General features: G+C 37.5%; 2 protein-coding genes across 2 annotated transcripts in view; one reads left to right on the forward strand and one right to left on the reverse strand.

Annotated features, from left to right (window-relative positions):
- The window catches only part of LOC149089023 (transcription initiation protein SPT3 homolog), a 203,024-nt gene extending 179,674 nt beyond the window's left edge, over positions 1-23,350 (reverse strand). The window contains exons 1-2 of the mRNA XM_089236673.1: positions 23,249-23,350; positions 19,246-19,324 (exon numbers count right to left, since the gene is read on the reverse strand). The gene's annotated coding sequence lies outside the window, so the exon portion shown is untranslated. The remainder of the gene's footprint in view (positions 1-19,245; positions 19,325-23,248) is intronic.
- LOC149089026 (uncharacterized) lies at positions 14,329-15,117 on the forward strand. The gene has a single exon (XM_089239855.1). The coding sequence runs from the start codon at positions 14,329-14,331 to the stop codon at positions 15,115-15,117; it is 789 nt and encodes a 262-aa protein (XP_089095981.1).
- Positions 23,351-26,540: the final 3,190 nt, after the last annotated feature.

Genomic DNA, 26,540 nt, shown 5'->3' on the forward strand with positions numbered 1-26,540 from the left:
TCCGGATGGAATCCCTAACTATATTCTCAAATTCTGTGCTGAAGAAATCGCTGACTATCTTTTGATCATCTTCAATGTCTCTCTAAATTCCTCCATTCTACCCTCATCATTCCAATCCATAAATCTGGGCCTCTTACCGATCCCCTCAATTTCAGACCTATTGCAATCACCTCATCTTGCTGTAAAATTCTTGAACACATTATAGCAAAGGAAATCCGTGCTCATCTTGACTCCATAAAATTTTTCTTCCCTAATCAGCATGGCTTTAGATGTTCTCTCTCCACCTCTTCTCAATTGGCCCTTTTCATCCATGACCTCTCGGGAGCCATCGATAAAAACTTACAAACTGACATCATTTTCTTAGATTTCTCAAAAGCATATGACAAAGTCCCCCACGATAAATTACTTTTTAAACTTTCCACCCTTGGCTTAAACGTTCAACTACTTAATTGGTTAGAAGCCTTCTTAAAATATCGCAAACAATTTGTCTATTTTAAAGACAACAACTCTCCATTGGCCACCGTAAATTCTGGAGCCCCAAAGGATCAGTAATCTCCCCAATTCTGTTCTTAATATACATTAATGACCTCCCTGAAACCATCAACTATACCACAAGAATTTTTGCTGATGATTGCGTAATCCACCGCACCATAACTCATGAGTCAGACCAAGAACTTCTCCAACACAATCTCAATTCCATCTCCCAATGATGCTCCACATGGCAAATGACTCGTAACATCTCTAAAACGGTTCTCATGAGGATTTCACGCAAGACCTCACCTTTCGAATTTTCATACTCCTTCAATAACTCGTCCATATCCCAGGTTTCTCATTACAAATACCTCGGTGTTATCGTTTCAGCAGACCTGCGCTGGAATAAACACATCGATATCTATCAAAAATGCCTCAATAAACTCTTTTTCCTTTGTCGCAATCTAAAACACTCTACTCGTGATGATAAACTTCTCTATTATCAAACCTATATTTTTCCCGTCCTCTCCTATGCAACTGAAATTTGGGACCCCTACATTGCTAGCAATATCGAGAAGCTGGAATCAATACAAAATAAATCAGCCTGTTTTATCTATGACAGTTGATCCTCCTATGTGTCTGTCTCTGAACTTAAACGCGAACTTAATCTTCTCCCTCTAAATACTCACCGCCTTCTTTCTCGATTAACCATGCTTTTTAAAATTCTTCATGGCCTTTTTAATTTTGATACCTCCGGTATTATTTCCAAGAAAAAAACATATCTCCCCAGTAGACTTGATCATCCACTTAAAATTAACCCCATCTCCGCTTCATCGACTGCTTTAAATTTAGCTTTTCCCACATACCATTTCTAACTGGAACTCTCTCCCTCCGCTGTCGTTGATTCACCCACGCCATTTACATTTTCGAAAAATACAAAACTTTTTTTTTGTCACCATAAACCGCATTCTCATGTTTAGGCCTCGGCCAACATTATTGTATAAATAAATAAATAATATTTCTGAATTTTGATTGTTTGTTTTTGGGGAATTACACATTTTTACAATGGCAGTAGGTACTTAGGGGCCATTCAAGTATTATGTCAGCATGGATGGGGGGAGGAAGTTTCTGATTTGCTGACTTTTAATGACAAGTGGGGGGAGGAGGGTTTGGATAATGCTTACGTCATCAACCACTCTTTATGAAAATATGAAATATTCTTAGTGGCATCTTACTCGGTGCGGCAATAACGAGAAAAACTTTCGATAGTTTGTAGGCACTTGAAGTAGCATTCTTCCTATTGATAAGTGCCCTACAAAGCCACTTTAGTGATCTCTAAATGTTTCGCGGATCCAAGTGATCTGGAAATTGTCTGGGCCGCTTAAGTGCTCTGGAACTGTGCCATGTATCACTCAAGTGATCCGTAATTATACCACGGACAACTTAAATAATCTGGGAATGTACTGCGGGTAACTTGAGTGATGTAGAGCCACATCGGGGGCCACTTAAGTGCTCTAAAACTGTGCCACTCAAGGGATCTCTAAATGTGTCACAGATCGCTTAAGTGTTCTGGAACTGTGTCCCTGGTCATTTCTGAAAATGTACTATGGGCCGCTAAGATGCTCTGGAATTGTACCACGGGACACTTACGCAATTTGTAAATGTGTCCCTTGGTTCATTTTTACAAAATTAGGTTTGAGGGGAGCAGGCCACATCAGATAACCCCGCCATATTTGGTCCGCGGGTCAAGGGCCTTTATGCGATTTATCATTATATGGCTTAGAGGGTGCGTTGCAATGAATTTATTAAAGATAAATTTTGAGTTTATAGCCTTCAAATAACATTGAAATTAACGAAATTGATTACAATAACATATAAAAGTATTTTCTTCCGAAATTTTAATTAAAAAATATTTTTTTGCATTAAAAAAATAAATTTTTGATCGTGCCCCCCCCCCCCCCTGCACGTCTGTGATCCCATGCGTTAAGGTTCAGAGGAGCAGAGTTGATGACGAAATGTGGCTAAAAATTTTCTTACGTAATACTCGAACAGCCCCTTAGCATGAACTCTTGCTATCAAGTGAGAATTAACTTAAACAACGAGCAGTCGCTATAGAAACCTAGAATTTTTCATGATTGAGTCATACAGATGACAAATTCAGCATTTTTGCTCTGGGCTTTTGAGAAATCAACCTATGAGTTTGATGTTTGCACAATAAATAGATGGGGAAAAACAAGTGGATAGTTTCATAAGAATGAATTAATATTTCAACATTGCTTCCTCAGAAATATACTATAAGACTACTCAGAATTAGGAATCATTTGAACTAGTAGAGGGGCCTCCACAATCCCATGTGTTAGGGGAATTTAATTTTGGTAACCATGTAAAAATATTGTATTGCACAATTACTATTTAGAAATTACGAGAATTAAAATCAAAAATAGGAAGATTTGATTTCATACTGCCAATAAAGCTTGCTTACATGCTTGCATTACTAGGCCTATATGTGCATAATTTAGAAAAGTGTCTCCCTCTTCCCCTGCCCCAAAAAATGTGAGGAAAAAGGGACTTATATGGGTAATTCCCAAAAAATGTGTACATTCCACTTTTTTGAAATGAAAAATTCAAAGTTGAATTTTCAAAATGAAATTGATCTGAGGGCAAAGAGCATGTACTCAACGTATGCATATATTGTGTGTGTGTGTATATATATTTCTAGTGTATTTTTAAAGCGCCCCCCCCCCCCCAGCGCTTGTGATATGGTTATTAAGGGTGGATCAAAAAGTATAGGAAATTTTTTTTCGAAATTACTTTTGGCTTGAGGTGGGAAAGTTGTCTTAGTTTACATAATTTTATTTATTGAAATCCATTCATATCTTCCGGAGCCCCAAGCACCCCAAAAATAATGTAAAATTGAAATTTTTATTTAAAAAAATTTTTGAAATTACTCTTTTGGGGTAGAAAAATTGGGTCTATATATGTTGCATAATTTTTTATTGAAATCTACTCATATCTTCTGGTGCCCCAAGCATCCCAAAAATAGTTAAAACGTCACACTTTTACGAAAATGTATTAATTGTAAATTAATGAAATTTTTTTATAAATTTTGCAGAGTATTCAGGTATTAAAGTATAGGTCAGGTGGGGTAAAATGGTCATACTGAACATAAAATGGCATAACTTCAGAATTTCAATTGATATTGCTACCACATTTCTGTTTTAACTTTCACTTGCAAGCAGCAAAGTTTTTCACTTAAAATTTTATGCCACGCAACATTTTAGTGGCAATAAACAGTTTTTTTTATTGTTCAAGCTCGGGTTCCATTCTTTGAGTGCCTGAATAACTTCTCTCTACCATTTTAGTTTCTCAAACTTTTTATAGATTGGCGATGCAGGGCACTCCAGTAGTGTCTCAAGAACATTATTTCATTCATTGGTAAGTTGTAAACATTATATTTCATATTTTATAGTAATTTAAACAATGTGGGGTAAAGTGGTCATAGCATTAGGCTTAACTAATACTTAGTTGTTAGGAGCTATTTTGCCTAACATATAATTGAACTTTTAAGAATTTTTTTTTGAGTTTTTTTACTTAATTTACTTTTTACAGTTCATTTTCTTCTTTTCCAGAGCAAATGTGTGCTTGGAAAGTAGGTGTTTGAACCTATATGTGAAAAGAATATACAACAGTACTCTGACATTAGTTATAACCTTATATTATAACCCATTATAACCTTCCATTAGTATTGCTAGCTGTTGGAAAGAGCATCAGAGTATCATGTGAGCTGCAAGAACACAAGTTGAAGATTCCATATCACTCTTAAAGAAGATGGATCATTAACAAGTCAAGAAAAAAGGATTGTAGAAGAAAATCATGGTTGACATGCAAAGGAGACTGGTATTGAAGGCTTGAAATCTCTTGCTCAATGTGAACAACCCTCATCCTTTTGTAGATGTTGAACTTTCACAATTCACGACCAAGTAAAATAAAGATACAGAATCAATTTCATGAATAGTTGACTTGAACATAGAAGGTGAAGAAGTGTCAAGATTAGTTAATATCAGTGTTGTGTCTGATGAAAGACTTGAAACGAGCCATATACTGACAACCTTGCCCTCGTTAATCTCAGCTGTAAACGAAAGGGTAATACAGAACCCAAAGGCAAAATGAAAACATGTTCAGAATGGCACAGGAGAAACCTTAATTAAGGGAAATAGTTGAACTTTGACTGCCACAAAATAGAAATGTATGAAAATTTCATTAAACTTCCCTAGCTAAAGGAAAAATTTCCTGAAGATCTGAGGCAAATCTATAACTATTCAAACTTTATGAAAGATGTCAGAAGGCTGTGTGTGTGTGGGGTGCTGGTTTATTATGAAGAGAACAAAAAACCAATAATGCAAATTATCAGACAAGTGATTAATAAAGATTTATTATCATGAAAAAACCTAAATAAAGAATTTTTTTACCTTTCCAGGAAATGACGACATAAATGAAATAAGGGATCAGTTGTATTTGAAGATCCTAATAAAGCCAAGTTTTAACCATAGAGTACATTAAAAGTAGAAAACGATTGTTTGATAAATGTGTTAAATAAAATTTCAATGCCCACTGATTATTTTCTTAAAATTGCATTATTATTTGGTATGACCATTTTACCCCATGCACTACTCACTTTACCCCACCCCATGGGGTAAAGTGGTCATAAAAGTGAGGTCTAAAAAGTTGCTGAAAAAAAACTGTTAAACACAAAATATTTTTTAAAAATGTGCTAATCTTCTCTCTAAGAATGTAATGTAAATATCAGCCAAAAGATATCTTATTTTTGAAAAATTCATATGGTTATACCTCTTCAAAGATGAAAACACCTCTATTTATGACCATTTTACCCAACCTCCTAAACTTATAAATAATAATAATTTTATAATAATACATGAAGTATAAATTTAAAAATCAAAGCTTATATAAAAAAATCATAAAACTTATAAAAATTGAACTTATATAGTGGTTTTTTTAATTGTATCAATATGACGACTTAAATATTTCTAAATATTGTAATGCTTTTTGGTATTAAAATATTTTATATGCTTCCTATTCAATATGAAGCTGTGTCTGTTCTCCACACACACTTTCCGACTCCTCAGACACTAGGCGAATGCATCTTCCAACTGCTTGGGTATGACATGAATATTTTCACCATTCCTTTCAACTTTTACCATGGCTTCCAACTTTTACTATACTAAATAACTTTATACATTTACTAATAAACAATAAATGCTTTTTCATTCTCTGCCTACACTATTTTCCCTGTGAAATCGATTATTTAGCTCATTTTTTAAAATTCAAAATTTGCACAAAAATCGATTTTTGGCAAATATTTAAGTGTTTTGGGGCACCGGAAGAAATTGATTGAAGTTGAAAAAATTTTACATTTATGCTAGTATGCCTGAAAGACAACTTTTGCACCCCAAGATGATTCTTTTATCCACATTTTGATTTTTCGATCCACCCTAATGGTTATCCTACTGTACTGGATGTCCCTAATTGTTTGCACATCAGAAATCTCTGCAACTGTTGACTTAAAAAATATACTTTTCATTACAAAAACTTTTCAAATTGAATGCAGTAACTAAAAAAATGTCTTAAATTCTCCAAGGAGTCGTATACATAAAATTAGAAAAATTCATTTTTTATGTAAACAATGTGCTAAAACTTCAAATTAATGAGATATGAATCCTGCTCTTAGAAGTCATTCTCAAAAAAATCCATATTTTTTAAATGCAATATTTACTGAGATATTTGACTTTGAAGTTTTCAGTATTTATTGCCAATGTTTCAGGGTGAGATTCACAAATTGTGAAAATGTAAATTTAACTTTAAGTTTAACTTTAAGTTTGAAAAATGCAATTGTCTCATTGTAACTAAAAAAAATGAAACGGTTTCACATGCTTTAATAATTTTAATAACAAAGACTTTCATAACAAAAAACCACCTTTCCATTCGCATTTCTCATGTGACCGGTGGTTTGAAGTCAGAATCGCAGCACAGAAACGTATTGAATAGAAAGAGAGTCATAACATAGATATTATTTTTAGAGTGCCTACCATACTAAATATAGGTTTGGCAGACTACAAGACCATCATTCAGAAGAAAAGGATTGTTTAGAAGATGGAGAGAATTGCTTTGATTATGTGAAAAATAAAATTTTTGGAAATGAAATTACGTGAAAAATAATTTCATTTTTACACATAATGAAATTATGTGAAAATAAATAATTTTTGAAAAGTGCTCACATGCTACTCTTGGTACCATGGCGTGTTATGGGTTTGCCCCCCCCCCTTCCGGTGTAGTCCAATGGTTATCAAACTTTTGTCACTTACCCTTGCCAAATTCATCGGTCATTCGGGGCTCTACAGAATATAGTTTAGTATATATAATTTACTTATAAGAGAACCACTTCAAAGTATAAATAAGCACACAAATGAATATCTCCAGTTCACCACAACTCTAACAAAGGTGACATGCAGAACAAAAGTGTTTCTCAAAGTATGTGTCATGATGCTCCTAGGAGCATTTGAGAAACACTGGCATAGTCCCTAAAAATGAAACATTTTGGGCAAATTCAAACTCGCCAGAACAATAATAAGTTTTGCCGCAGTGGAAAAAAACCATGGTAAAAACCGCAGTAAAAACCATCTTGGCAAAAATAGTTTTTGCCATATTTTTGCCAGTGGCAAAAATTCATAAAATTTAAAAATTATATTTATCTGTTTCGAATTTTATGAATAAATAATTATAAAACCTTATACTTATCAATATAACAAATCTTGATGATGCATATTTTATTTGAGTAAAGCGAAAATTTTTGCCACCTGGAGAATTAAAAAATTGATTGATCTGTTTTCAATTCTATAAATAAGTAGTCATAGTTTTTTATTTACGAATTTCTTATAACAAATCTGGATCATGCATATTTTATTTGGATATGTTTTCATATTTTTGTGGTTGCTGAATATCAAGGTTTAAGCTACGGTTGCATTTTTCACAAAATGGGAAAGAAAATCTTAGAATGCAAAAGAAGTGGTAGCCACTTTCGCAAAAATGAGTACAGGAAGTACGAAACGAGTAAGCATCCAATCATCAATCATTACATTAGCATTTTGCTAAAGCTTTTCTCCCCATTTTCGCTTTTTTGCGAAAGGAATTTTTTATCTAGCTTAAACCCTGCTGAATATAATTTTTATACCATGTAATTTTAAAAGTTTCAAATGTTTTTCAAGTTTTTATATTGAAAAGAATATTTTGTAGTTAAAAAACCAAGCTTGGTATGTCGAGTAAAAAAAATAATTTTTATCAATTTTTGGAAATTTTGCCTGTATAAAAAGAACAAAATGGTTAACAGATGAGGACACAGATCCGGGGTGGGGTTATCAGCCTTCCTAAGAACCGAATAATATAGGAAATATTGGTCTGCCAAGAGATGTGAGGTAAGAATATTCTCGGAGAACGAGACTATTCTGAGAATATTCTCCTGGATGTAAAAATTGGAGAATAATTGAGAATATTAATTTTTCTTTTAAATAATTTAAATTTTTTTACTAATTTTGTTTATATTGTGAAATATAAATCAGTTTTCATTGCCTGAAACATTTACAACAAAACAATTTTTGGTATAATCACCCTCAATGACAACTTTTTAGTTTGAGAATATTCTCATAATATTCTCCAGGTCATGATGAGAGGTTTTAAAAGTTTGGTTATAAAGATTTTAGAAACCATTAAATTAAAACATTAAAAAATTATTTTAATATTAGATAAATTTTCAGAAATAAGTTCACAACACAAAAGAAATTAACTCAAAGTTGATTGATAAAGAAAGCAATTACTATACATTCACCATCATTCTAAGAATATACAGAACTGTTGTTTTTTCAATACACAATACACTTAAATTCTGTATCACTCCCTTTTTTTAAAAGTTGTGTAATTTAGCCCTGTTGGTTTAATTTTCTTGCTTTTAAACTTTAATATTGTGGCCTACAAACTTCAATATACCCATCTTCTTGACTGGAAGAGAGACAAAGACAGAGAATATTCTTGGGAATAATATTCTTTCCAATAATATAATTATTGGGAATATTCTCTCAAAGGACTACTATTATAAATTACTAGAGAATATTCTTATCAAAAATAATTATTAGTATTCTCGTTATTTATCGAGATTATTTATTATAATACATCTTATTACATATATTCTTGATAATACTCTCTAGAAAGATTTCGGTAACTGAAGAACATTCTCGTCAAGGAGAATATTTTCTGGAAGGACTATTATTAATAACTTCAGAATAATTCTTATATAACTATAATAATTCTTATATATTCTATAAGAACATTCCCCAGTAATTTATGAAAGTAGTCCTTCCAGAGAATGTTCTCAAGGATAATGTATGTAACTATATTATAAATAAGAGGAAGATATTCTCATCAAGAACCTATAAGAATATTCTGAAGTTATTTATAATAGTCCTAGCAGAGAATATTCTCTGAAAGATTATTCTCGAGAATTTTACATCGCTAGGTCTGCCCCATAAAATAGATGATATATCAATAAATTGCCATAGATCAGAATTCTAGTTATTCTGAGTCCCCAACCCCCATTGTATATTCAATGAAAAAAGAAGTGCAAAAGCCATCAACCCTACTATGAAATTGCCTTGTTTTTCGAATAGAAAAAAATGATTTACTAATTATTGAGATAGGTGAAGCCAGGAAGTTTTACATGAAATTATCAAATCCTTAAACCCTTTCCAATTGCTATTATAAACTGAAGAGCCAAAAAAACTGGTTAGGCATGCGTATGCAAATAAAGAGATATGGAACCAATCAGAGTACGGCGCTGCGGTCGGCAACGCCTATATAACACAACAAGTGCCTGGCATAGTTGTTAGATTGGTTACTGCTGCTACAATGGCAGGTTATCGAGATTTAAGTGAGTTTGAGCATGGTGTTATAGTCTGCGCACGAGAGATGGGACATAGCATCTCTGAGATAGCGATGAAATTTGGATTTTCACGTACGACCATTTCACGAGTGTACTGTGAATATCGGGAATCCGGTAATAAATTAAATCTATGACATAGCTGCGGCCGGAAAAAGATCATGCAAGAACGGGACTGACGAGAATCATTAAACGTGACAGACGTGCAACCCTTTCGCAAATTGCTGCAGATTTCAATGCTGGGCCATCAACAAGTGTCAGCGTGCGAACCATTCAACGAAACATCATCGATATGGGCTTTCAGAGCCGAAGGCCCTCTCGTGTACCCTTGATGACTGCACGACACAAAGCTTTACGCTTCGCCTGGGCCCGACAACACCGACATTGGACTGTTGAGGACTGGAAACACGTTGCCTGGTCTGACGAGTCTCGGTTCCAATTGCTTCGAGCTGATGGACGTGTACAGGTATGGAGACAACCTCATGAATCCATGGACCCTACATGTCAACAGGGGACTGTTCAAGCTGGTGGAGGCTCTGTGATGGTATGAAGCGGGTGCATTTTGAGACCCCTGATACGTCTAGATACTACTCTGACAGGTGACAGGTACGTAAGCATCCTATCTGATCACCTGCACCCATTCATGTCCATTGTGCATTCCGACGGACTTGGACAATTTCAGCAGGACAATGCGACACCCCACACGTCCAGAATTGCTACAAAGTGGCTCCAGGAACACTCTTCTGACTTTAGACACTTCCGCTGGCCACCTAAATCCCCAGGCATGAACATTATTGAACATATCTGGGATGCCTTGCAACGTGCTGTTCAGAAGAGATCTCCACCCCCCCCTCTTACTCTTACAGATTTATGGTGTCAATTACCTCCAGCACTTCTTCAGACATTAGTCGAGTCCATGCCACGTCGTGTTGCGGCACTTCGCGGGGGGGCCCTACACGGTATTCGGCGGGTCACCAGTTTTTTTGGCTCTTCAGTGTATAAGTTAGACACTTTTTCTGAGACTTTTTTACTTTACCTTGTACAGTCAATGCTCAGTTTTACAAATCAATATGGACTTGAAAAATAGGAAAGATGCTCAATAGAATAAACAAATGGGAAGATATTTTCAATGATTAAAAAAAAAAAAACTTCTGTCACTTATTTGCTTTGTTCTTACTCATTCTTTACAGAATTACAGTGTAGTACTCATTCTTTACAGGATTACAGCATCTATTAGTCTAAATACACTGGATATTTATTTTCATAATTATATACTTCGGTGTAATACATAAAGTAGAAGTAGTTCGGTTAACAAGCATAATTCATTCCAAGAATGTGCTCGTAATCCAAATCAAACTTTCCCATAGGAATTGATGGAAAGTCTGGTGATTCATTTCACACAATTTATATAAAAACTAGGGGGGCTCTGTCCCTCTGCCGCCTTTGGCGGCCAACCCCCATATACTCTTCAAAACATATCTTGTTTATTTCGTCCCACTTCATCAGCGTGCTATGGAAAGAGACGTGTGAAAGCACCAGCTTACTGAAGAAGCGAATTTTACAATAATAAAACAACAAAAAACAAATGAGATTTATCAAGCACCCCCAGAAACTGGGGCCCCAGATTCAATTCGCTGAATTTTAGTGGGGCCCACACTGGATATATCTCAGGCTACCGATGTGTTGCAAATTTTACAATGTTAAACAACAAAAATCAACGAGATACATCCAGGGGCCCCGAATTAGAACCTATCAACATTCCCATGGAGCACTGACCTGGAAGCTTGTCGGACACACCCCTGTAAGGGGCCATGAAAATTTTGCATTTTTTTCAATTTTGCAACAAATAAAATCCAGGGCCCCACATCCAGTAGCGGGAACACAATACGCAGATTTTTAGTGGGGAATCCAGACTGGATTTATCTCGGTCTTCCGCTGTTGCAAATTGTATAATGTTAAAAAACAAAAAGAATCAGATTCACCCAGAGCCCCAAAATGAAACTTGTAAACATGGGGGCCCCCGACTTGGAAGCTTGTCGGTCATCCCCCACTGCGAGTGCCATGAAAAAATTTTCATTTGTATTCGTTTTACCAATGAATGAAAGCTAGTGCCCCCAATCAGTTGTCCGTTGTATTCGCATACTTTTAGTGAGGCCCCAGACTGTCTTTATCTCGGGCATCCGCTGTTGCAAATTCTGCAACAGAAAATGAGATTCATTCAGGGCCCCCAAAATGATACCTGTAAACATGGGGCCCCCGACTTGGAAGCTTGTCGGTCATCCCCCGCTGCGATTGCCATGAAACATTTTTATTTGTATTCGTTTTACCAACGAATAAAATCGAGGGCCTCAACCAATTACCCGGGACACCAATTCGCATACTTTTAGTGGGGCCCCAGACTGGCTTTATCTCGGGCTTCTGCTGTTGCAAATTCTACAACAGAAAAGAATGAGATTCATCCAGGGCCCCCAAAATTAAACCTGTAAACATGGGGCCCCAACTTGGAAGCTTGTCGGTCATCCCCCGGTGCGAATGCCATGAAAAATTTTCATTTGTATTCGTTTTACCAATGAATAAAATCCAGGACCCCCCACGCAACTACCCGTGACCGAATTCACAAATTTTTTGGAGCCCCCAGACTGGATATATCTTGCGCTTCTGCTATCACAAATTTTTCAACGTTGAAGCAGCAAGAAAACAATGAGATCCATCATGGGCCCCTGGAAATAAAAACGTTAAACTTTCCCATGAAGGTATACGTACAATCGCCCCCCGGATACCCCGACCCTGTGTTGGGAGCACTGTTGTTATATGTATATTATACATATACATACCTCTCGGCATGACCCCCCCCCCCCCACAAGGGCAGGGCTGACAGGACCAGAACGATTCTTATCACTTTTTGATTTTTCACACTATAAATTAACCACGGAGGGGCCCTGAAAAGCTGGTTTGGGGGCTCGCCATCTAAATTACAGCCTAAGGGCCCTGCTGTAGGATATGGGAGCCTCTCGGTACATGCACATAGCATGGTCCCGATGGGTCAAATGGATCCCAATATGTGCTAGAGTTAAATGAATACTTAACCCAAAATCGTAACCGACATCCGTAACACAAAAACGTAACAGATTTCCGTCACTCAAAAACTTCACCCACTTCCGTCACTCGGTTGCTTAGCAACTGGCCCTTTTCGAGTTTGTGATTTTATATTATAGAGTAGATATATGAAAAATAATTAATATATAGTTCATAGCTTACATAAAAATTACTAATAAAAATGACATTTAATCAATAATAAATACTACATTAATGCCATAAATGAACATAAAATATAACAATGTGTGCTTAAAAATTATTATATTTCATGTTTATACAATGTAACTTACTCTAAATGAGGGACTCATGAATTTATTCAGGAAGTGCTCGATCCTGTGAGTGAATCCGGCTGCTGAAGTTTTTTCACAGCAATGGTTTTAGATTGTTGTTGGAGAGATTTATTGCTCGCACTGAAACAGCTTCATCTGATTGGTTATTTTCTAAAAAAATTTCCTACTCATTTTGGTGAAAAAAATTCCCACTTTACCATGTTTCGAGTCAAATTTTCAAAAAATTCCAAGTAAGGATTAAATCAAAAATTTAACATAAAAGTAATTATATTAATCAATTATAACATGACAATAACCCCACAAAATCAGAGATTATTAATTATTATGTTTTTATACTTGCATTTTTGCTTTTCAAATACACCTGATAGAAACATTTAACACAATCAAAGAATGAAGAATTTTCCTTTTCTGCAATGTCACTGTCTGGAAACAATACCTTCAAAATTTCTCCAATATCCTTGAATTATTATAGGATGATGAGTACAGTGTTCGCATTAGTGCTAGAACTGAAAAGTTTAGTAATCGAGGGGATGTTTACAAAACTCCTCTGATTTCACATGCTTGGCATGGCTCTGAATAGCCTGTCCATCCATGTTGCTCAAATTGAACGTTTTGGTACAAAGCTGACACCATGCTTTATGCAGGCCATTCTTGACTGCTTCAATCCAATCAGCCTACTGAAAATTCAGATTTTTATCCACCCATTCTAGATAGGAAACAGTTTTCTTACCCCTCGCTGTTTTCAAATAAAAACTACCTCATGTGGAAATATATGCATGCTCTCTGGCATTGCTCACTGAAGTCAACTTATGAAATTAACGCAACTGAGCTTTCCTGATACGTTTTCAGAAACACTTGCAATCACAATAAGGTCACAGCTATGTTCTTGTATAGAGCCCCTATAATACCTTTGTAGAGCCTCAATATATATTCTTATATGTATTATTATTATTATTACTTTACTTTGTACATTGGCTCTCTCTTAACAAGCACGCTCTGGTCACGTGAAAGAATCTCAGTACATTCTGTACTGAAACACGAGATGATCACGTGACCGGATGCCTCTTCGGAGGGTCCGAAGGGCCATGTGTGTGAGAACATCAGTTCAGCTCCAGCTCTCACACGAGATGCACCAACGTCGTCTTTCTCTCTCTTAATATATGTACCATGTAAATAATATCTTCTATATAGCATCATAATTAAAGATAATGTATCTACAACTACGTCTCATTCATATGGAGTCAGATGCAACTACGCTACCGTCACCACCTAGCATTAGATTTCAGCATTGGTGACCGCAGACGTTTAAACGCAAATAATGATGCCTTCTGAATATTCTTCAAAAGACGTCATTACGGTGAGAGCAGCAGCAGAGGATTTTTCTCCCAGCAACAGTGGACCACGGAGCATCCTCCCTCGTAAGGTCACTTCCGCTTGACCTCTTGGCTCTCTTCTCTCTCAAGCAACAGGATGATCGCAGCAGAAGGGGACAATACCGTTCCCCAAGTTTCCAGTGTCGCTCTCCGCCTTCCCCCATTTTGGAAGACAAACGTTTCTCTCTGGGTGAAGCAATGCGAGCAAGCTTTCCTCCTCAGCCGCATTACAAGTGATGATACCAAATTCGCCGCTCTCGTCGCTAATATCGACTCAGAAACACTACATGCGGTTGCCGATATTGTCGTCAATCCCCCTGAGACCGGGAAATTCCAGGCTCTTTCGGACCGGCTGATACAGGAGTTTGCCGAAACTGAATCTGCTAAAATCAAGAAGTTGCTCACAGAAATTCAACTCGGAGATGATAAACCATCACAGCTGCTACGAAAAATGCGCCAACTCTCCGGATCTCGACTAACCGATGATTTCTTAAAGACATTGTGGCTGCAACGCCTTCCCACTCAAATCCAAACTGTCCTCTCAATATCGAGTGATGGACTGGATAAACTCGCGGAACTGGCTGACAAAATCGCGGAAATAAGCCAAAATGCATCCGTTTGTGCTGTTTCTCCACCGCCGGATCAAGATGACTTGCGTGCACAAATCGCAATGCTCACCAAAAAATTGAATGAACTTTCCTCTCAACAACGTGGACGTTCACCACATCGCGGACGAAACAACTTCTTCAACAGGCGTTCCAGTTCCAGAAACAGGAAAAATTCCTCCGGAATGTGCTACTACCATCATCGCTTCGGTAAAAATGCTCGGCGCTGTACTACACCGTGCAACTTCAGCGCACCAAAAAACGAAGGAGCTCCGTCATAGCTGGCATGGCGAACATGAGCTCAGAGACCAGCAGGTTGTTCATCCATGATCGAAAAACGGGAATAAAATATCTCGTTGACACGGGCAGTGAAATTAGTGTCGTTCCGCCGTCAGCGATTGCTTCCACAACTCCCTGCTCTACATTTCGTCTCTACGCAGCAAACCAGACGTCAATACCGGCCTACGGTACCAAAAATATTGTTCTCGATCTGGGTTTGCGACAAAATTTTCCATGGACATTCGTCGTCGCCAAGGTTTCGTGCCCTATCATCGGAGCAGATTTTCTGCGCAATTTCAATCTCATGGTAGATTTGAAAAAGCGTCGTCTCATTAGCTCTAGCACATCACTTCATTCCCTGGGATCAGTGCATCAAACGGCTCATGTCTCAATTTCCACAGTGGGCCCATCTCAGTACGAGAAAATTCTTTCTGAATTCCCAGACATCACAAATCCGTGCTTAATAGGCGAACCTGCATCGCACGACACAGTTCACCACATAGTGACTAAAGGTCCTCCAATATGTTCTCGACCGAGACGGCTTCACCCTCAACACTTTGAGAAGGTGAAGACTGAATTCGATTTTTTGTTACAACAAGGAATAATTCGTCCTTCAAAAAGTTCATGGTCTTCACCATTGCATATTGTTCCGAAGTCGGAAACATCTATACGACCAGTGGGAGATTATCGAAAATTAAATTCTGTCACAGAATTCGATTCCTATCCCATCCCATACCTAAGTGATTTCAGCAATGCACTTCATGGTAAGTCAATTTTTTCAAAATTAGATATTTTCAAAGCGTACCATCAGATCCCTATTTTTGAACCTGATATTCCTAAAACAGCGGTGACAACACCATGGGGTCTGTTCGAATATACTAGGCTTTGTTTTGGTTTAGTAAATGCACCTCAAACATTTATGCGTTTCATGCACGAGGTGTTAAGAGGTTTATCTTTCTGTTATGCATATTTAGATGATATCCTCGTATATTCATCATCTGTTGAAGAGCACGAAAATCACCTGAGGCAAATATTTGAGCGTTTACACAAGTATGGCTTGAAACTTAATATTTCTAAATGTGTATTAGGTGTAGATAATTTGGAATTTTTAGGTCATTTAATCACTCCTCTTGGCATTAAACCATTACCTAGCAAAGTGCAAGTAATATTAGATTTCAAGAGACCTGACACAATTTCTGAGTTGAGAAAATTTCTTGGTCTCATAAATTTCTATAGAAGGTTCATAAAACATGCTGCTGAGTCACAAATACTCTTACACGATTTTCTAAAGGGCTCCCGCCGTAAAAAAGATAATCGTAAAATTGAATGGACCGATTCTGCACTCGCAGCATTCAATCAATGCAAAGAGCAACTAGCTAGTGTCACTCTATTAGCTCATCCTTCCACATCTGCAAAGCTTGCACTTCATGTTGATGCATCTGATTTTTCAATTGGTAGTGCATTACACCAGGTAGTGGACAATTCTTTGCAACCGCTAGGATTTTTCTCTCGCAGACTCACTCCTGCGGAAACACGCTATAGCGCATATGACAGAGAACTATTGGCTGCATATTCTTCTATCAAATATTTTCGACACATGCTCGAAGCACGTCAGTTCACTCTATTTACAGATCAAAAACCTTTGGTCTATGCTTTTCGGCAGAAGCATGACAAATGCTCGCCTCGCCAAACCAGACATTTGGATTTCATTTCCCAATTCACGAGTGATATTTGTCATATTCCTGGCTCAGAAAACATAGCAGCCGATATAATGTCCCGCATATGTGCTATTTCAATGCCAAGCCCAATTAATTACAATGAAATCGCTGAAGCTCAAGCAACAGATGATGAATTATCAAAATTGATGGGTGATTCAAATTGTGGCTTACAATTGAAAAAAATTAAACTTCCCGAATCTGACATAGATTTAATTTGTGATATCTCCACTGGAAGTGCGCGTCCTTACATTCCTGTGCAGTATAGGAAAACGGTGTTTGATCACGTTCATAACTTAGCGCACCCAGGCATCAGAAGAACGATCCACCAAATCCGTTCTCGCTTTGTTTGGCCTGGTATCAATAACGAAATAACAAAATGGGCAAAAACTTGCATGGCTTGTCAAAAAAGTAAAATTCACAGACATGTCAAATCTCCTTTGAAAGAATTTCCTATGCCATCTGCAAGATTTGACCATATTCATCTGGACATAGTGGGTCCATTAACTCCATCAAATGGTTATTCTTACTGTTTGACCATGATCGATCGTTTTTCCCGCTGGCCAGAAGCACAACCGATAAAAGACATCACAGCTCCAACTGTAGCGGAAGCCTTTTATAACTGTTGGGTATCCCGTTATGGTGCTCCATCAGTTGTAACAACTGATCAAGGTCGACAATTTGAGTCCCACCTTTTCCGTTCTCTCCTACAACTTCTAGGCACCGAACGAGCTAGAACTACCGCTTTCCATCCTCAAGCGAATGGTTTGATTGAGGAATTTCATCGACCACTAAAAACGGCCATTAAATGCCATAACACCGAACGTTGGACCGAAGTATTACCAACTATACTTCTGGGCTACCGAGCCGCTCTAAAAGCCGACCTGCAGTGTACGCCAGCCGAACTCGTGTTTGGTGCACCCTTGCGTCTTCCCGGCCAATTTTTCGACTCAACGAATGTCAACATTGACCCTTGTGACTACGTAAATAAGTTACGGGGCCACATGCAGCAGCTCCGTCCAACGCCAACAAAACATCATGGAAAACGTGCTACATTTGTGTATCCAGAACTGATGAATGCTACTCGCGTATTACTACGTCGTGATAGTGTCCGTCGACCCCTCCAGAGACCGTATGATGGTCCCTTTCTTGTCATTAACAAAAATGAAAAAGTGTTCAAACTTGACATCAATGGCAAAACAGTTTCGGTTTCCATCGACCGCTTAAAACCAGCATTCTCCCTCTCGGAAGATACAACGCCGCTGGTGGCGAAAACGCAAACTAACGACTCTACGTCAGAGAACTCGACCACGAAATCGAAACCACCAGTGACCACACGATCTGGACGTCGAGTCCGGTTCACGGATTTTTATCGTGTCCAACATTGACACTGGGGAGGGGGTACTGTAGAGCCTCAATATATATTCTTATATGTATTATTATTATTATTACTTTACTTTGTACATTGGCTCTCTCTTAACAAGCACGCTCTGGTCACGTGAAAGAATCTCAGTACATTCTGTACTGAAACACGAGATGATCACGTGACCGGATGCCTCTTCGGAGGGTCCGAAGGGCCATGTGTGTGAGAACATCAGTTCAGCTCCAGCTCTCACACGAGATGCACCAACGTCGTCTTTCTCTCTCTTAATATATGTACCATGTAAATAATATCTTCTATATAGCATCATAATTAAAGATAATGTATCTACAACTACGTCTCATTCATATGGAGTCAGATGCAACTACGCTACCGTCACCACCTAGCATTAGATTTCAGCACCTTTAAATACACCTTATGCTCTTCTACATGGACATACGAAATCTTTGTTTCGCCTTGGGTTTCTACATTCCATTGCTACATTTACGGGCTATAAACATTCACTGTTATCGGATCATCATAATTTACGTTCTGAATTTCCCTTTTCCAGGAAAAAAAATTTTCTTCGTTATTTTTTGCTTTCAATCAGATAATAATTTTCCAGGTGCATTGTCTTGTCAGCAATTTCCAAGTTTTAGAACAAAAATAAGATATTTTTCACTGATTTCCCTGACCTTTTTCAGTAAAATTTCCACAGACAATTCCAGGTTTTCCTTTGACCCGTACAAACCTTGTTAGTGGAAGAAGTTGCCAACATTGAAAAGACTCTCTACTCTCCCAGATTCAGCCAAAAACAAGGATACTAGCATAATCCATGGGTGGGGGAAGACTACCATGGATAAGTATCATTTCCCAAACATACAAGAAATCTTGATTTTTACTGGTAACGTTCAACCCATACAAAACAACAAATCCACCATTATTCTTCATTCGTTTTTAATACAGAAATTCACTGTAGTCACTGGTTTGCGATAATTCAGATAAAACATGAATAACTGTTGAGAAATTCAAGATCAATAAAAAGAAAAACATACCACACTTCACAGTTTATTCTGGACAAGATTCCAGAAACTGCAACACAAAGTCACCCAGCTAGATCCACAAATGCTCTGTCTGAAACAAAACGCTTTTTTTAATAAGAGAAAACTTCAGCTTAAAATGTTAGACGGGAACGTGATCAGAATCATGGTGGATGAACAATGAACATTTTATGAATGTCAATGCAGAAACATCAGATTATAATCAAATTGAATTTTGCACATTATTATAAATAATAAAATTTATAATAATTAGAATAAAAGTTTTCACCATTTGCTTGCTGCTTTTTTAAATGGGTTTTTTTGGCATTGTAATTTTCTGAGCAACGTTCTCTCTAATTTTCATATTTTGGGCGCAAATACTTGTATTCAGGGCTTGACAAACCAAAAAAAAAAATTAAGTGGCTACTAAACTACGCACCAAGCAATTCCCCCCCCCCCCAATAAAATTGGTCCAAAATAGAGTATTTCTTTAGTTGCCGAGAACTTGGGACCCCTTTACATGCTAGCAGAGATGCTGGCACAATTTTTGATAATTTTGTGGTCCTTTGACCTCAAAAAAGTTATCGGAAATAAAAAATACTTGGCACCAATTCCAATTTTTTTATTGCCATGGCGATCTGGAACCAGTGATTTGCAGTCCTGCTTGTATTTACCCAATAACAGCATAGAATGACAAAATGCTACATATACCAGGGCTTGAAGAATCGAAAAAATTTAGGCATCAGCCAAATTTCATACTGAAGTTAGTCATCAGCAGTTTTTAAGCTTCAAGGTGTGAGTGTCAGCCAGTCTCAAATTTGAAAAAGTCTGCTCATCAATAAGGTGTTAAGCAAGATGACTCGTTCCGATGGATATTTTATATTTCACAATAAAGTTCTCATTTCGTTTACTTTTTATATATCTTGCGTATATAATATGACAAGTGTAAGATAACAGATGAGATGGCATGCCCCCACGGATCGTTTAAATGTCCTGCAACTGTGCCACAGGTTACTTAGGTGATCTTTGAATGTGAACATGATCTTGGAGGCCTACTTCAGTGATCTGAAAATGTGCCATGGGTCATTTACGCGATTTGTAAAAATGTGCTGCTTAGTTCAGTTTTAAAAAATTAGGTTTAAGGGGGCAAGCCACATCAGATAACCTTCAGGGCCACATTTAGTCTGCGGGTGAAGGGTTTACCATACTGTACATGGCCATATAGGGTGGGTCACAATGAAATTTTTAAAGATAAATTATGAGTTCATAGCCCTCAAATAACATTGAAATTAGCAGAAATCGATTATAATAACATATAAAGATATTTCTTTTCAATTTTTAAAAAAAAATATTTTTGCATTAAAATATTTTTTTCCGTCTGTGGGAGGGGGGCGCACGAGCTAACTATGCCCTCCTCCCACGTATGTTTCTGATCGCACAAATATGCGTTAGGAGGTAGGGGACAGTGATGGCAAAATTTTGCTGACAAGGGGGGAGGGGGCCAAAAATGTCTAAAAATTTGCTTACGTAATACTTGAACGGCCCCTAATCACCTCCCAATGACAACTTTCAGTTCGAGAATATTCTCCTGGTCATGATGGGAGGTTTTAAAAAAAGTTTGGCTACAAAGATTTTAGATTAAAACCTTAAAAAGTTATTGAAAATTAGATAAATTTTCAGAAATTGGTTCAGAGGAAAGCGTTAAACTCAAAGTCCATTGAAAAAGGAAGCTATTCTTGTATAATCACCTTCATTCTAAGAATATGCAGATCTGTTGTTTTCTTGAATGTACATACTGTTACGAAAATTAGGTCTTATTAATTCATAATTTGTTAAGAACCCCTCAAACTTGGCAAATGTCTTGTTGCCAAAAGAGAAATGTGAAGGTGCAATTCCAAATATCTGGAAGAATAATTTTCTGTCATCCGGTAGCACCACCAACTTTGAAACTGTAAAATGAAGTTTTCTAGAATATTCGTTTTTCTCAAAGATTCCCCCGTACCTATAAATAGTGAGGCAATCACAAGTCAGTGTTGTTGTTGCTTTATCCTGAATGTGAGATTCTTGTTTGTGAAAAATTGTAAATAGCTGTTTTCTGTAAATAAATTTGTGACATCCCGAAGATTGATTCAACCTCCGATCATTTCGAGGTCTTGTGAGAAAGTATCTGGAACCATTTGTTGTTAGGAGTGGGGTAATTCAAGAACTTGAATGGTAAAAATGAAAGAAATAGAGATGAACAAGATGTGAGAACAGCTGAAAACACGCCTATTTTTGCTGTCAAGGATGATGTCACCACCGTTAAGCAAGGTGGGATGCAGTTTAGACCCCTTCAGAAGGTCTTCAACTGCGGTACCTCGGAAACGTTTATTTATTTTCGCTGCGCTTGCCTGCTTCAACTGGATTATACTGCCTTCTCGGTCTGCTAGGGCTTTAATCCTGCTTAATGAAATTATATTGCCATGTTTCTGGTGAAACCAGAGTTGATAATTTCAGTCCCGGGACAGGGGCCCCCTTAAACGGCCAGAGGAGCGAAGCGACTCAGAGCATAGCAACGCGGCCAAGCCCAAACAAAGTGCAGCCTACAGGTGTAGCCACTGATTTACATACTCGCATGCACCTATGTTAGCAATTGGACAAAACGTTTACTGCGCTAAGGGACCATTCAAGTATTACCTAAGCAGATTTTTAGCCATTTTTGACCCCCTCCCCGTCAGCAGCTGAGAATATTTCATATCTTCAAAAAAGGCTGGTTGATGATGTAAGCAATCTTCAATCCCCCCCCCCCAATGCTGATGTAATACTTGAATGACCCCTAATGCATTGTTGAAATACATGTCATTTCACTTGCATCATGCGTTGTCGCAGGATATTCTGCTCACAGTCTCATTGCAGCACCAATTTTTTTTAATTCTTGACAGTGTTAAATAGCTTCTGTTGGGCCGAGGCCTAGTAACTTCAAACTCTTCGGAATTTATTTTTCTAGTGATTTTTATTTCTTATTGTCGTGATTCTTTTTAAAATTCAGTAGTATGAGTTTACCGCCCATTCAATTCCACATGGATTATTTCAATTTATTACGTGCATTTTGGATTATTTCGTGTGTGCACCTTAAGGATTATTCCAATTTCTATGGAGGATGGGAAAAAAATGTGAGTGGTGGAAAAAATAGTTTTTATTTCTCTTTCCCTAGCCCCCGCACTTCAAGGGGGAAGCTGTCAAAGTGCTTCAGACGCCCACTGCCAGGAACCGATCCAGCTCTGACAAATGTGCTTAAGCTGAGGTTTGGAGAAAACTATCTCAAGAACTTTTACTGGCTGCAACAAATATCGGAAAAAAATCACTGGAAAAACAATACTGGTGGCATTATCATTTTCTGACAGCATCACGGATCATTTAGCGACCTAGCAAGAAATGGTGATCCATATATTTTATATTCGGACAAAATCAAAGGATGCTTGGAAAAAATGAAGTGGTTGTTATCTTCTTCTGTCACCAAGGAACGTGGCAACAAAACATGGTAATCTGTATTTTGGAAATTCACCAATTTTCTGTACGTCATTATTGGCTCTGGAAATAGAAATACATTCATCCCCCTGCGGGGGCAATGCAAGGGACCGGGGGGTTAGAAGTTTAGTACAGGATCCTAGGGTTGGCTTGAGTTGGGGTGGGGGCGATGGAAAAAAAAAGTTTGGGGAAACTATGATTTAGATTTTAGAGGATGAGAATCATGTTTCACGACCAATCAATACAATGATTTAGATTTTATAGGATGGGAATCATGTTTCACGACCAATCAACGTACCACGACTACCAAGAAAGGATTCATCGTCGCCGCCGAATACATATGCTGAACACTAAACCCTATGGTAGTTTCGATTGCCATCGCGTGCAATGCTTAATTCAAACCAACTGATGAAAAATCGTCCATCCCATCATCCACGATTATTGCCAAATGCGAATCGAAACACATTAATAAACCGGCAATGAATAAATAACATAATATTGAAAAACTCACCGAATTTCGAGGAAACGCTCAAACAAACAAACAATCCACCATCTTGGCGAAGAAGAAACGCATTCCGCACAAACATTTCTGATGAGGTACCTCACACCTTTCACCTCGAATCCGAAAAAGTAGTTTTTTTTTTGTTTTGGAATCAGTTTTCAGGGGAATAGACTATATGGCTCCTGTTTTATGGCGTTTCCGTATTTTTCCTTCTGCTGTCAAGAATTTTTCTTCCATATTAAGCAGCGTTCCTGAGACGAAAATAATATTTTACCGCCCTTAAGATACAACTTTCTTAAAAAGTTTTCTTTCCTCTCCTCTATTACCTTGATACAGTGGTTCCGTAGCGTTGGTCACGACCTCATCGGGGGAGGGGGACGTTGATGATTTAAGATGTCGCGAGAGAATTTCCCAAATAAAAACGTCCAGCTGAGAGTTAACATATCAAATCATGCGCGGAGATACGGGGGCGGCGTTGGGGGCATTGCCCCCCATTTCTTTGAGGGGGAGGGTGGTTCCGTAGTAGGAGCACCTATTTACATTTTTCTTATGGGTTTTGTAAAAATATCTGCCCTTCAACAGGTTAACTGGGCTATTTAGCGTGAATGTATGCAGGTATATTATATCTACAGTCAGTCACAAAAGTCTACATACACCTTTGGAAATGGTACTTCTGAAGGAATCATACATTTTAGGGTTAACCTATTATTTTCACAACTTTATGTATCAAAAGCGTAACAAAATTTTGTTACTGTAAATGGCAAATATGGAATAAATTCGCAAGAATATGCAAATGTCATAGAAAACTACGTCATAAAAATCTAAATACAGCAAGCACATTTCTGTTGAGTCACGTGGAATTGTTGGTAGCATTTGAGAGGGAAGGAAGAAATACTGTTTCAAACACACGGAAAAGCTGAACTCTGTACTTATGCTAGTCTCGTATTGCCTTTGTCCTGATGTTGAAATGGCTCCGCGGAGAAAGATTTCTTTTGACATAAGAAACGTGGTGATTAAGTTGCGAACAGAAAGAAAATCTTATCGTGAGATTTAAAAAATTATTGGAAAAAGCCATTCCAGTGTCCAAACCATTGTCAAAAATTACGAATCAATCGGAAATGTGTTTAATAAACCTCGCAGTAGTCGTCCAAGGGTTTTGAGAAATCGAGATGTACGATCGATTGTTAATAAAGTCAAGTCGAATCCAAAATTATCCGCTTCCGAATTGACGCAGCATATTGTATCAATGAATAACAACACTGTGCATCCTGAAACTGTCAGACGAATTCTCCGATCGAAAGGATTTCATGGACGAGTTCGAAAGAAGAAAAGTATTTCGCTTTTTGGAAAACTGTCTTATTCACAGATGAAAGCAAATATATTTTCGGTAGTGATGGTCACGGAAAAATTTGGAGAAGGAAAAATATGAGGAAATGAAACCTGAAAATCTGACTCCAAAAGTCCATCATGGTGGAGGCAGTGTGATGGTTTGGAAATGCATGTCAGGGTCTGGTGTAAGGGAATTAGTTTTCATTGAAGGTAAGATGGACCGTCTGCAATACCTCAAGATACTGCAAGATAATTTGCAAGCATCTGTCGACAAATTAGGTCGCGGAAGCCAATGGATCTTCCAACAGGATAACGATCCAAAGTATACTGCACAGATTGTGAAGGAATAACTCCTTTACAAAGTACCTAGGCAGCTTCATTCACCTCCTCAGACACCTGTCTTGAATCCCATTGAACACGTATGGTATAAACTCGAGAGAAGAGTTCGCAAGTATATATAGTGTTACCAACAAAGCATTTTTGAAACAGGCCTTGTTGAAAGAGTGGTCCAGAATTAAAGCGGATATAACAGAAAACATAGTTCAGTCCATGTCCAGGAAGTTGGATGCCGTTATTGAATCGAATGGAGGTCCAACAAAATATTAATTTTCAATTCAAATGCAAAAATTGTGCATATTAATAAACTTTTCACCCAATGTATGTAGACTTTTGTGACATGCTGTTTTCACTTAAATTGTTTTTTTAAAAATAAATATATCAATTTGATATTATTCATTTCTATCAAAAACATGTTAGACTTGCTCAATGTTTGAATAAAAAGAGGATGAGGTCTTGATTCCTTAGCGTTTCTTCAGTAATGCAATTTTTAAGGGTGTATGTAGACTTTTGTGACTGACTGTATATATATAATGTTCAAAGTAAAATAATTTGAAGAAAAATCATTCAATCAAGTACAACAAATGTGCTTTTGAGCACTTTTATGAGCAAACATGAAAATTAATAAATGCAGTGCTAGATTAACCACTAAGCAAAATGAGCACGAGTATTTACCATATTGGTTGGGAATGAGAATTATTTTCTTTATTAATGCGCGGGTGTCACCCGGACACAACTCGAGGACCTCGTTACAAGTAGAGAAAAGTATGAAAGAAGTATGAGTATCAAGAGAAAAGGGACACCACAAAAATCTGTCAAAATGTTTTTTTATGTACAATTTTTTTTCAGTATCAAGCAGAAAACTAAAATTTTAGATTGATTGTATAGTTTAAGATATTCATCAAAAGGATGGACAAGTACAGAAAAACTGATACTATTGCAAACTAGAGATTACGTTAATGCTGAGTTTTTTGAATGAGATTTCGTGCAATTTCTATAAAGTTAGTTTAAGCTATTTTAACAGAATCAGGGGGGGGGGGGGGCATTTGACAAACTGATTTTTTTGAGGGATCCTTTCTACCAGCTAAAAATTCCTGCCACGAGGTCCTAGGGTTGTGTCCGGGTGACACCCACGCATTAATAAAACAAATTATTCTCATTCCCAACCAATATGATAAATTCTAAATTAATACAAGAATGACAAATTTAAGAGCAAGCCAAGTTCTACAGAATGAGGACGTGAACTTAAAAATGCTCAAATTTTTGAGTCATTAGCGGATTGAATATAATATAGCGGATTGGCTTCGACATAAAACACGAGGGTGGAATCACCTTGATGTCCGATGTGTTGCGGTCGTTTCTGAACATCGATGTGACTGTCCTGATTCATACTAATCGGTCCAACGAGTTGGCGTCCGAGAAGTTCTGCGAGTCTACCATAAGTTGCAGGGACGCGGCGACAGACAGGATGCTCAAGAAACTCCTCCAAACGGATAACTTCCGAATCTCTGTGATAGACGACGCAGAGATCATCGAGGTGATGACGACCAGGGCGTCTAAGAAGTTTGATGCTGAACCGTTGCTGAGGTACTTCGAGCTGCGCTGTTGGAATTCGTCAAAGAACAGAACAAACAAG

Source organism: Pholcus phalangioides, unplaced genomic scaffold (genome assembly GCF_987345545.1).
Source record: "Pholcus phalangioides strain wild (caught in Gottingen) unplaced genomic scaffold, Ppha-v1.0 ptg000002l_1, whole genome shotgun sequence".
NCBI lineage: Eukaryota > Metazoa > Arthropoda > Arachnida > Araneae > Pholcidae > Pholcus > Pholcus phalangioides.

Bases quoted from the DNA above. Each gene is read 5' to 3' on its own strand.
- LOC149089026 (XM_089239855.1), top strand. From the start codon at position 14,329: ATGATCGCAGCAGAAGGGGACAATACCGTTCCCCAAGTTTCCAGTGTC.